Source organism: Cynara cardunculus (genome assembly GCF_001531365.2).
Source record: "Cynara cardunculus var. scolymus isolate 2C chromosome LG 2, CcrdV1, whole genome shotgun sequence".
NCBI lineage: Eukaryota > Viridiplantae > Streptophyta > Magnoliopsida > Asterales > Asteraceae > Cynara > Cynara cardunculus.
This window is the reverse complement of record NC_037529.1, coordinates 9,161,331-9,173,245: the sequence shown is the minus strand read 5'-3', so window position 1 is coordinate 9,173,245 and position 11,915 is coordinate 9,161,331. Positions and strand designations below refer to the sequence as shown.

The 11,915-nt window shown below is 31.0% G+C and overlaps 1 protein-coding gene and 1 pseudogene across 1 annotated transcript; both read right to left on the bottom strand.

Annotated features, from left to right (window-relative positions):
- Nucleotides 1–521: 521 nt before the first annotated feature.
- Nucleotides 522–4,078, bottom strand: LOC112505875 (cold-responsive protein kinase 1-like). The gene is made up of 6 exons (XM_025109919.1): nucleotides 3,871–4,078; nucleotides 3,625–3,755; nucleotides 3,262–3,475; nucleotides 2,236–2,467; nucleotides 1,904–2,054; nucleotides 522–1,043 (listed from the first exon to the last, which is right to left on the bottom strand). Exons 1-6 carry the CDS (start codon nucleotides 4,076–4,078, stop codon nucleotides 663–665), a joined length of 1,317 nt encoding a protein of 438 aa, XP_024965687.1. The 3' UTR covers nucleotides 522–662.
- Nucleotides 4,079–10,438: 6,360 nt separating this feature from the next.
- LOC112505874 lies at nucleotides 10,439–11,534 on the bottom strand (annotated as a pseudogene).
- Nucleotides 11,535–11,915: the final 381 nt, after the last annotated feature.

Genomic DNA, 11,915 nt, shown 5'->3' with positions numbered 1-11,915 from the left:
TGGTAATTATGTACAATAAAATTAGGGCTCTTAATAGTTAAGGGAGATCCAGGATACAAAGTCATTCAGAGGGTTTTGGAACCATTAAGAAACAAATTTTTTTTCTTGCCAAACAAGATTCACCTTTTAACGATTCAGTGGTTGCCTATTAATGGAACTATTAAGAGGTAAACAAACAACCCTTAATCATCCTGCATCAAATCACTCAGCAACTGTCAAACAGCCTCTTAATCTAGTTATAGAAACTAAAAAAAAAGATCTTTTTCATTTTTATAAAACATTTTGAACATCTAACTAATAATTAGATATATTTTTTTCCAATTCAAACAGCAATAGCATCATTATTTTAAATACCATATGATATGATATAAAAAAAGAAAATAAAAATAAAAAAACAATATAATATAATAAGGAAAACATGAATGTCATAACACTTTCCCTGTACTTTGACATGGGTGGTTGAATATGTCTGCTAAAAGATATATACACAAATATGGAATCCTTCTGCTACCCTTTCTACCAAACTCTGCTACTCCTTTACAAGCTTATACCATTACCATGAATAAAATTACCTCTTTTTTAAATAAAAATTAAAAAAAATACTTCAATTTAAAGATCTTGAATTTGAAATACATTTCAATAAACAGATGACAAAAGTTTTTTCAAACCGGTTCAGCTTTTTTCATGGAAAAGCTTTCACTGGCATCAAAATCTCGGGAGTTCGGAGGTTGAGTTAACGAAGGCGATTCGGTTTCGAGAGGAGAAGGAAAATCAGCTGAGATGGTTTCCCAAGAAACTTCATCGTCCTTGGTTCTTTGTCTACGGTCCAAGAAGGTCGGTTTTAATGGGGATTTTACCATTTCGACCTTCCAAGTCAGCATTGCGACGACCTCCGACATGGCTGGCCTTATGTTTGGATGAGGCTGAAGGCATAATAAAGCCATATGAACTGTTTTCATAACATCCTTCACTACAAAACCATCCTTTTGCATTCTTGGATCAATGAGATCAACCATTTGTGACCTCTCATATAGCTTCCATGCCTTGTATCATAAAACATACAAATTAGTCATAATCAAATTTGTTTTGTAAACATTATACAATACACCTTTAATACTATTCAACAACTAAAACCAAACCAAACCAAACCAAACCAAACCAAACCGACCGAATATCTTGAACCACTAACCAACAACTGTCTATGTAATCTATATAGGCTGTTTACTACTCGCTGACTGCCTCTTACTGGTTGAGACTTGAGAGGTGCTTACCAGGTAAGAAGAGATGTTTATCAACACTGACAAATATGTTGACCAGTAAGAAAAGGGTTGCTTTCTGACTCGGTTAGTGTTTTAGTCAGCATGTACTCATACATTTGGTAAACAACCATTCTTACTCGGTCAGAAAAGCATGTATCAGGCCTTGCAAACTGATGCACAGTACCTAATAATACTCAGAAAAATGAAGCTAGTCCAACAGTATGATACATTTGGGTGGTTGGAATGTAGGGTCGGTAAGACAGAAGCCGAACAAGTAATTGTCAATTAGTGGAATCAAATCATTATAAATGTGTATAAATATCAAAAAGATTTGTTGACTATGAAAGCCAAGTCCTGTCATTCGGTAGCGAGACTTTTTTGTGTTTGTAACCGGTTACAGGCCGATCCATTAACCGGTCACGGGCCTCATGCCCAATGTGCATCTATGACTAATGACTGTAATCCTAAGGAGTTCAATTCATGTATGCTTTTGTGTTTCACCATTCCATGATTTCTTTCGGTTTATTTTACAGCTTACTCCAATTATATTAGACAAGTAGGCTTCTTTTTGTTGCTTTATATTTCCAATTTGTTTGTAGAGAGCAGAAATGTTAATATTGGCAACAAGATGTAAAATTGCTTACATATTCCGGGAGGTACTGCATTTCTGATGGTAGTGAAAGATCGGTGTTTCTCCTGCAGCTAATGATCTCAAGAACCAGAACTCCAAAACTGTAAATGTCAGCCTTTTCAGATAACTCCCCTCTGATGGCATATTCAGGGGCTGTATAACCTCTACAAATGACAAAGACATGAACAAACATTATTGAATTGCAATCTGAAACTTTAAAATGACTATTCTGCATCTGATGGTAGTGAAAATGACATAAATGTGGTATCTGTTAACAAGAGGCATTGTGTAAAGAGGTTCATTATGCAATAGTTATCATTCGACTTATTCAATAAGAACACTTACAATGTTCCAGCGAATGTGGTGCTGAGATAAGCTTGGTCCTCGGGGAAGAACTTGGCCAGGCCAAAATCTCCAATTCTTGGCTGAAAATTGGCATCTAGGAGAATGTTGCTGGCTTTGATATCTCTGTGAACAATTCTGAAGTGGGACTCTTCATGTAAGTAGTGCAAACCCCGAGCAATGCCCAAAATAATTTGGAACCGAGCATTCCAACTCAGATACTGTTTGCTTTGGCCTATTTAGAACAAAATACGAAAGAGGGGTGGGGGGGGGGGGGGGGGAAGAATGGAACATTATCATGAGATCTAGGCACAGCCTGATAACTTAGAAGACAACAATTCTTTTTGTTGTATTGACAATTTGGGCATTTTGTACCATATGAGATATAGTAACCAAACAGACCCACTATATCCCACCTCTTGGGGGATGTACACAAATCTGACCTCTACCTCAAAGAGTAAAACAATTGTTTTCCTAATGACCCCTCGCTTGTGCGAAAAGAAAGGATAAAACTTGCTAAAAGAATTGATGTGAAAGAACATAAGAAGAACTTGAAAATGTGAAAACGTGTTAGGAGTAAGCAACAACATACAAACAAACAACAAAACAAAACATACCAACAGAAGCACGTACAAGAAAAAATAACCAAGGTAAGAATAACTTACACCCCTAATCTAATCTAAGACTCACTGGCTCACTAACCCTACCCCCTTCTTTAACTCTCCAAATCCCTTCTTCCCGACTAGGTTATCTACAATTCCTCACCCTTAGTCTGCTATCCTTATCTTGCGCCTACAAGAACTCCTATCAGAGGCCATTTCCTCGGAAATCCCTAAAGCCATCATGTCTAACCATAGTTGCTCATCCCAAGTTCCAAGTCCTCCTCGGCCTAGCCCTCCTTCACTCTCTTGACACTCACTTTCAACCCTCCTCACTGGCGCCGCATCTGTCTTCTACGAAGTAACATTTTGATTCGAGTAGCTAGAAAGAAGTTAATGCATGTTAGAATGAAATTTTAAAAAAATATACCATATATAATGAGGTCCAAACTCCTGTTCTTCATGTATTCATATACAAGTACCCTTTGAGGTCCCTCAGAGCAGCAACCAAGAAGGCGGACAAGGTTCTTGTGTTGTATGCTTGTGATCATCCTCACCTCTGCAAGAAACTCCGACTCTCCTTGTTGTGATTTATCAAGAGACAGTTTCTTTATAGCAACCAGCCTCCCATCTTGTAATTTACCCTATAAAAAGCGCTTTAATTCATATATCTTGAATCAAATTATGAATAGTTGAACATCATTAGCGTCATAAATCTATAAATTTCCCCCCAAAAACAACAAAAAGGACTTTTTATCGGGCATTAACCAAAGAAGATTTCAAGGAAACATACTAGATAGACCGGCCCAAATCCACCTCTCCCGAGAAGATTACCCTCATGGAAGTTCCTAGAAGCTTCCTTTAATGTTCGAAAGCTAAAATAGCTTATTGTTTGAAGTTTCCCATTAAAATAATCTTTTGCAGCTGCAATTCACAAGAGAAATTTAATCAACTAAAATCAATCTATCAACACGCCATTGATCAGCTTAAACATCACAAACTGTAGACCATATAAGCATATTGAGATAACATATACAACCTTTACAGCTGTCTTCGCGTTTTACACACTTTCCGAGCTGTGTCGGTCTGATAAACTTGCGCAAGGCAACAATAATAATCAGCAAAACTAAGAACAAGACCAATCCTCCGAGGAAAAAGAATAAGCCTGCTCTATGGTGCTTCATTGATGAGCTTTCTTGATCAAGTGATAATGGTATTGAAGGTTTTTCTGCAATAGATGATGACATTATAGTGTTCTTGTCAAGTAAACAACTGTGATACACAAATGGCCATTCCTTCTTTACAGCTTAACATGCTCATATTACTTTAGAACACGATATAAACCAATTTCAGTTACCAAGTGTCTTGAAAGATAACATCATTTACACTTCAAAAGATTATAGTACTAGATTTCATATTTGCAATAGTCCATAATTTACAAATTAATATGCAAAAGTATGTTAGTTTTTTGGAGTAGCATGGTGGTGTAAAGATAAGATTAAACCATAGTAAAAGCAAGAGAGGGACATAACATGAGAAATCCCAGACTCAACCACTACCTTGATAAGAAACTAAAATCCAAACAGTACACAAGACCATTTTTGACCAGTTTGTTGGGAAATTCTCCCGAACAATACGATTTCATCAGTTGGGTCAAATATCAACACCCAAATGCAAGATTCTTGAAGGCTACAAGTGAATGAAAACGTATTTGATGTCAAAACACATCTGTGTCACACCAGGTGCTTGTTTAAAGTTCTCTGTGACAGATTCTTGAAAAACCCAACCGCAGGTTTCTGCAATCACGACTAAACATCAATAGCAAGTAGGATATACCTTGAAGTAGACGAGGCATTTCGTCTTGTCCAAATCTTTACCGTCTCTGCATCCTCCAATGCCTCATTAGCAGAAATGAATTGAAATGGCGGGAGAAAGCAGCAGTTTCTTCTCGAATACCAAAAGCTTGTCTTATGTTTGTCTGGATGGTATAAGGGGAAATGACAAACGACAAAGCCGAGATGATGGAAGCAGATTATCGGAGATTTCAAAGTATAATAAATCCAAAGAAGGGTGTATGGAGGTGATTGTCTTCTTGTTGAAGACGGCAAAATTGGAAGAGAACGTGGATTCGATTTTTTGAATACAAGAATGAGAAGATTCTTGGCTACTGTTATCGAGAGAGAGTGGGGGCAGACCCCCACGAATTCTTCTGAACCTGAAAGGATCTCTTCATTCAACGTTGCAGATTCTCACATTTTCATAGTGAAATTTTTTATTAAATAATTTAAATAGATTGTTACAAACCACAAAGGTATTCATACAATTTATCGAGATATATTTTGATTTTAATATTTCGTTTTATTTTTATCTGTGTCGATATAATACGATTTTATGTGGTTTTAAGAAAGCGATAATATTTTTATTTTTGAATAAAATATAAAATTAAAAATATCATATAAAATTTACAAAAAATATATCGATATCAGTATCATATTAACTATTTAAAAGTTCTTGTTTATTTATTTTTTTAATTCAAAATTTTTATTATAATTTAATTTAACGTAACGAATTAATTTAATTTACGTTTAATATTTTTTTATAAATATAATAATTAAGTATTTTATTAGAATTCAATAATTATCTTAATTATATTTTAGATTTTTTTATAGTTGAAATGAGATATTTATCATGTATTTTATTATGTTTATCTGCAGTTAGTTACATGAATTCATATATGGAGCTTTAATAAGTTGTATTTACGCACAATCTACTTGCAATCTTGAGTTTTAAGTAATATGCATTAATAAACAGTACTTTAAGCATACAAATGATTTTTAAGAGTTTTTGTCAAATTTTTTATAATATAGCATAAATGATGTTATATGTAACTTATTTTACGTAGAAATTACATAAAATTATGAATTGGAAATGTAAAACATAAGTTTTAATTGATATGTTTGAGTAGGAAATTAATAAATAAAAGTTTATTTATTAATATATAGGGATGCAATTTTATGAATAAATATCTATACTATATTATAAAGCATTTGACAAAAACTCTTAAAAACTACTTTTTATGCTTAAAGTACTGTTTATTAATGCATATTACTTAAACCTCAAGATTGCAAGTAGATTGTGCGTAAGTACAACTTATTAAAGCTCCATATCTGAATTCGTATAACTAACTGTAGATAAACATAATAAAATACATGATAAACATCTCATTTTAACTATAAAAAATCTAAAATATAATTAAGATAATCATTGAATTCTACTTAATTATTATCTTTATAAAATTTATAATATTAAACCAAAAATAAATTATTTTATTATTAAACTTAAATTAAATTATAATAAAAAAATAAATTAAAGAAATTACATAAAAAAATGAGAACTTTTAAATAGTTGATTTGATATTAACATTGATATATTTTTCTTCAAATTTTTATGATATCTTCAAATTTATATTTTATTCAAAACTAAAATCATTAATGTTATCTTCAAAACACATAAAATCTTATTATAACATCGACAAAAACAAATAATAAAATAGAAAATTAAAATCAAGATGTGTCTCGCTGTATTGTGCGAGTACTTTTCTAATTTTTTAAAATAAGAAAATCTCTTAATTTGAAATATTTCTTAGCACTTAGTAGTAGATAAACATATTTTATGAGGGAAAAGTCTTAAACTGCTCAAAAAACTTTCTTATTTTGAATAGTTTAGTTTTTAAACTATTTTTTGAATGAAAAAACCATTAAATTTTTTCATTTAGAATGATTAATTTTTTAAACTATTTTTTTTAATGAAAAAAAATCAATAAATTTTCATATTTTTAAAGATTAAGACCCTGAATTTTAAAAAAGTAAAAATAAAGCATTAGATTTCAGGTTAAAAAAATATAGATAACCAATTTTTAATGGTACCATAGTTTATTTATTATGTTCAAAAACTTAATCAATTAAAGTTGAAAAGTTTAATGGTTTTTCATCCAAGATGAAAAAATATAATGGTTTTTTTCATTCAAAAAAAATAGTACAATGTCTTAATAATTCAAAATAAGAAAGTTTAATATTTTTTTTCATTCAAAAAAATAGTTCAGAGACTTAATCATTCAAAATATGATAGTCCGTTGGGGTTTTTTAATTAAATTTTCTCTTTTTATTACTATAGTCTATATATGTTCATGTGATGCAACATGATATGCCGATATATTTTGATTTTAAAGATGAGAACTTGTATGAAATCCATAAAACCACGAACGTGTTTGTACTAATCTTGTGAATTGTAAGGAAACATTTTGCTCTTTTGCAAATTAAGCAGTGTTTCGACATGCTACAAAAACGATTTCGTTACAAACTTTAATTTTTACAGTGTTGGACAAAACAGATTACAAATATTTTAAAATGAAAAGCATTTATATACAAATAAGTTAGATAAACAATTATCGTTAAAAAACCAATCTTTTAAAATAAACGTATAATTACTATTTATTTTAATTAAATTGTTTTTTAATTATCCCATTATTTAAGCTTCGACCCTTGTAATATTTGGGGTTTGAAACTTTAAAATCACAAACACATCTTCGATTTCAATTTTCAAACCCATTTTTATCAATGATTTCAACTTTTGAACTCTTAAAATTAAATATGGTTTAGAAGCATGGTCATTCCTTAGCATATTAAATGTGAGATTTTGAACAGAGTCCCCGAAAAATTGGGGCCCAAATTTACATGTGTTTAGGGTTTTTTTATCAACCTGTGTAAAACTATAGCCGAAATTATTTGGATTCAAACATTAATTGTTTGGTTTTAGGTTCAAACCATTAATGGCATATGTTTAATTTCAGATTACTAATCGTTTTAGGTTTAGTCTATTTTTGTTCTTAACATATATTTTCTGTTATTTCATTTATGCAATGTAACCAAAAGTTTTGGATGTAACAAAGCTTCCAAAGAGATTGGAACGTCCTTGTTTAGAAGTACACATCATTCTCTTTGATATTATCGTATATGAGCAGATCTAAGTTAAAGATCAAAAAACTATTCTCTTTGATTAATTTGTTTCTTTAACGATATCAGGATTCGATCAACAACTTGTTTAGGTAAGAATTTCGGAAATTGTGATGGTGATGAAGATAGTTTAACAACTGTAAAGTTTCTAAAAAGACATAAAAGGAGCAATGAATATGTCAGTGGATTTGGGAATGTAGTTTCATGGTTGCATATACGCAACAAACGTGTCTAAAAACTCCGTCTGGTGATGAGGGCCCACTTATTAGTAAGACGTGTTATTACTATAATTCGTTGTTTTATTATTAGGCATCGCAACCAAAAATTAAGAGACTACAAAACCAAAATTTTAGTAAATATGAGTTTTAGTGATTAACAATGATAGATACATCTGCAATCGTCGTTCAATCATCACTTGGGATGTCATTCATCGAGTCTTCAATTGGGATGGCAATTAAGGTCCGATGGGACGCCTCTGATACTTGTGTTATAAATTTTTTTGACAAAAAATTCTTAAAAATTATCTTTTGTGTATAAAGTACTGTTTATTGATGCATATTATTTGAAATTCAAAATTATAAATAGATTGTGCGTAAGTACCCTTTATTTAAACTCAATGTTTAAATTCATGTAACCAACTGTAGATAAACATAATTAAATACATGATAAACATGTAATTTTAAATAGAAAAAATCTAAAATATAATTATGATGATCATGTAGTTTTAACATAATACTTAATTATTATTTTTATAAAAAAATTAGATTATTAAACCAAAAATAAAAACTTCCATTATTAATCTATACTACTTTATAAAGTATTTAACAAAAACTCTTAAAAAATATCTTTTATGCATAAAATGTTGTTTATTGATGTGTATTACTGAAAATTCAAGATCATAAGTAGATTGTGTGTAAGTATAATTTATTAAAACTTCATGTTTGAATTCGTGTAAACAACTGTAGATAAACATAATTAACTACAAGATAAACATCTCATTTTAATTATAAACACTCTAAAATATAATTAGAATAATCATGAAGATCTAACAGAATACATAATTATTATTTTATCATAAAATTACGTTATTAAGCCAAAAAAAAAACTTCGTTTTATTAAAGAAATTACGGAATGAAAATGAGAATTCTTAAATAATTAATTTGATATTAATAACGATTTATTTTTCTTCAAAGTTTTATTATATCTTCAAATTTATATTTTTTATTTAAAAATAAAAACATTATCGTTATCTCAAAACCACATAAAATTGTATTATAATATAGATAGAGACAAAGAATAAAACAAAAAATCGAAATGTATCTCGCTTTATTGCACGAGTGCCCTTCTAGTGTGTGTGTGTGCATATATATATATATATATATATATATATATAGATGGAGGTTCAAATGATAACACATTTATTTTACGAGAATGCGAGAAAACCCTTATCACATGTGATAATACACGTGAGGAAACCTGGTGGTATGCGGACGACATGTTCTGCAACTTAGGCCGCACCAAAGGTCATCTACGTCTATGATTTAGCATCACATGTAATGGTCTTGATGGATTATAGTATCACATCAAAAACACCCTTATCACATGTGATAATACATACGATGAGACTTAGTGGTGTAAGGACGACTTGGCCCACAACCAAGATCGCGCCAAAAGTCGTCCGCTTCTCTGATTTAGTATCACATGTGATGAAATAATAATATCACATGTGATTGTCTATAGTAAAAGAGTGTTCTTGCGTTCTCGTAAAATGAAGGCGTTCTCGTTTGAACCCTTCCCTATATATATATATATATATATATATATATATAGGCCCATTCAAGGAAGAACTGGTTAGTTTGTGGTAACCGTGAGATCCAATCTCAACCACAAATCAATAAATTAGGAAATTTATAATTTTGGTAATTTTTAATTAAAATTTTAATGCAAGGATATTTTAGGTATTTTCTCTCCTCTCTTCTCTCTCTGTCCCCATCTTCCGGCCACCGTCCTCCGGCCACCATCCTCCGGTGATACCACAGTATGATACTCAAGCACATATAAGATGATTGTGATACCACTGTGTTACATATCCGATCGACCGCACAAACGACCACAGTGTGATACCCAATCACATATATGATGCATTGTGATACCACTGTGGTATCACCGGAGGACGGTGGTCGGATGCCGGGGGACGGAGAGAGAAGAGAGGAGATAGGAGAGAGGAGAAAAAAAATACTTAAAATACCCTTGCATTAAAATTTTAATTAAAAATTATCAAAATTATAAATTTCCTAATTTATCTATTGATTTGTGGTTGAGATTGGATCTCACGGTTACCACAAACTAATTAGTTCTCATTTGATTAAACCCATATATATATATATATATATATGAAAATTAATGATCTCATGATTTCTTCATCATTATGAAATATGAATTCACCCCACAAAATTTTAAAGGTTTGTGGGCTTAACAACATAATCATAAGCATAATTAATCAATAATAGCTTGCATAATTCAACCCTAGAGATAACCTACTTCAAATTATTTAATAAAAAAAACAATCAAAGCCGTCATATTTAATTTTTCACCCTACAACACTGTAGCAATGGCATTCTTTTTATTATAATCATCATTTATATGGTCCTCGACGCCACCATTCACGACTGCTATCTTTCTTTTGTTGTTGCTCCTTTTTTTCAATATCGCTCGCTGTAGTGGGTTATCGGACGTAGAAAGATAGCGGTGGTTGTGGTGGTTTGTTTTGGATCCATATCTTCTTCAATAACACAAATACGAAAGAATAATACCCCCGATCTAGATTAGGGTTTTGCTACCTTAATTCCCCAAATCTGGAAACGGTAGCTAGGCCAAGAAAACATGTTTCATTGATGTTATTTTAGTGAGATAGCGCTCTTCAAAGATCGTCCATGTGTGTACGTACATAAGAGAAAGTACAGAAAAACCCTTGATCTTTTGTTCTGAAACCAAACTTCGATATGTAACAAGATTCAACTTATTTGCAAGTTCTTGTGTCTGGCCCTGCAGTTGCAATAATTTTCTTCCAATTAATTAACTAGGCTTATTATTATCCTACATTTTTATCCAAAAATAGTAACAACCATACTTATTCATATCAATTGAAGAATAGAAAATAAAAGCGAACTTTATTAAAATATAAACCCATTAGACTTATAACATTATAAATAGACTTTTTAAGACTTAACAGAACCATATGCTATCACTGTGTTTATTTTAACCACCATTTATCATTCAAAATATTCGTATTTTCTTGATCACAGAGAAAAGAGAGCTAACATACCATATTCAGGGTGCTATGGATTTTGAAGCAATCTTCAAGCATCGTAATCTGGTGTGTCGTGAGTTTTAGCTTCTTTCTTGATTCACCAATATAGTTATTATGGTAATCAACGTTGCTAGAATTACTTCTCTTCATCCTTCTCTCATCTTCTTCTTCTTCTTGATCGATTGTTTAGAGCCAAACGAATCTTGCTCATCTGTCTCATCATTGTACTTACGATCACGAACTTCAATCTTTGGATGAACGGGCAATGAAAGATCCAACCAAAAACCCATATTGTTTTGCTTTAAAAATTGCTTCTCCCTTTTTAACTTCCACTTCAATCCCAAGTGCAAGTGTTGTGTTGCAACTCTCTTCCTTATTCATAATCTCAAAAGGTTAATTGAGATTGTGAAATTAATTCTTTAGCAAAAAGAGTTGTTTTGAATTCAGTTGTGAATATGGGAATTTGTATGATGTGAAGAGAAATGAAGACAAGAAAAGGGGTCTATAAATGGGGTACAAATAAAGTCTTAATTGGATTAATAATTATTTAGGTGCCATAAATAAATGATAAACAAACCCATTAACAATAATCAATATATTAATAATATACTAATGAATTTAGAATTATATATATATATATATATATATTTCATTTCCATAAAAAATTTAATTTATTGTGTTGCATTGGTTGTACAAATATGATGGGTTGCATTTGAAACTATATATATATATATATATATATATATATATATATATATATAG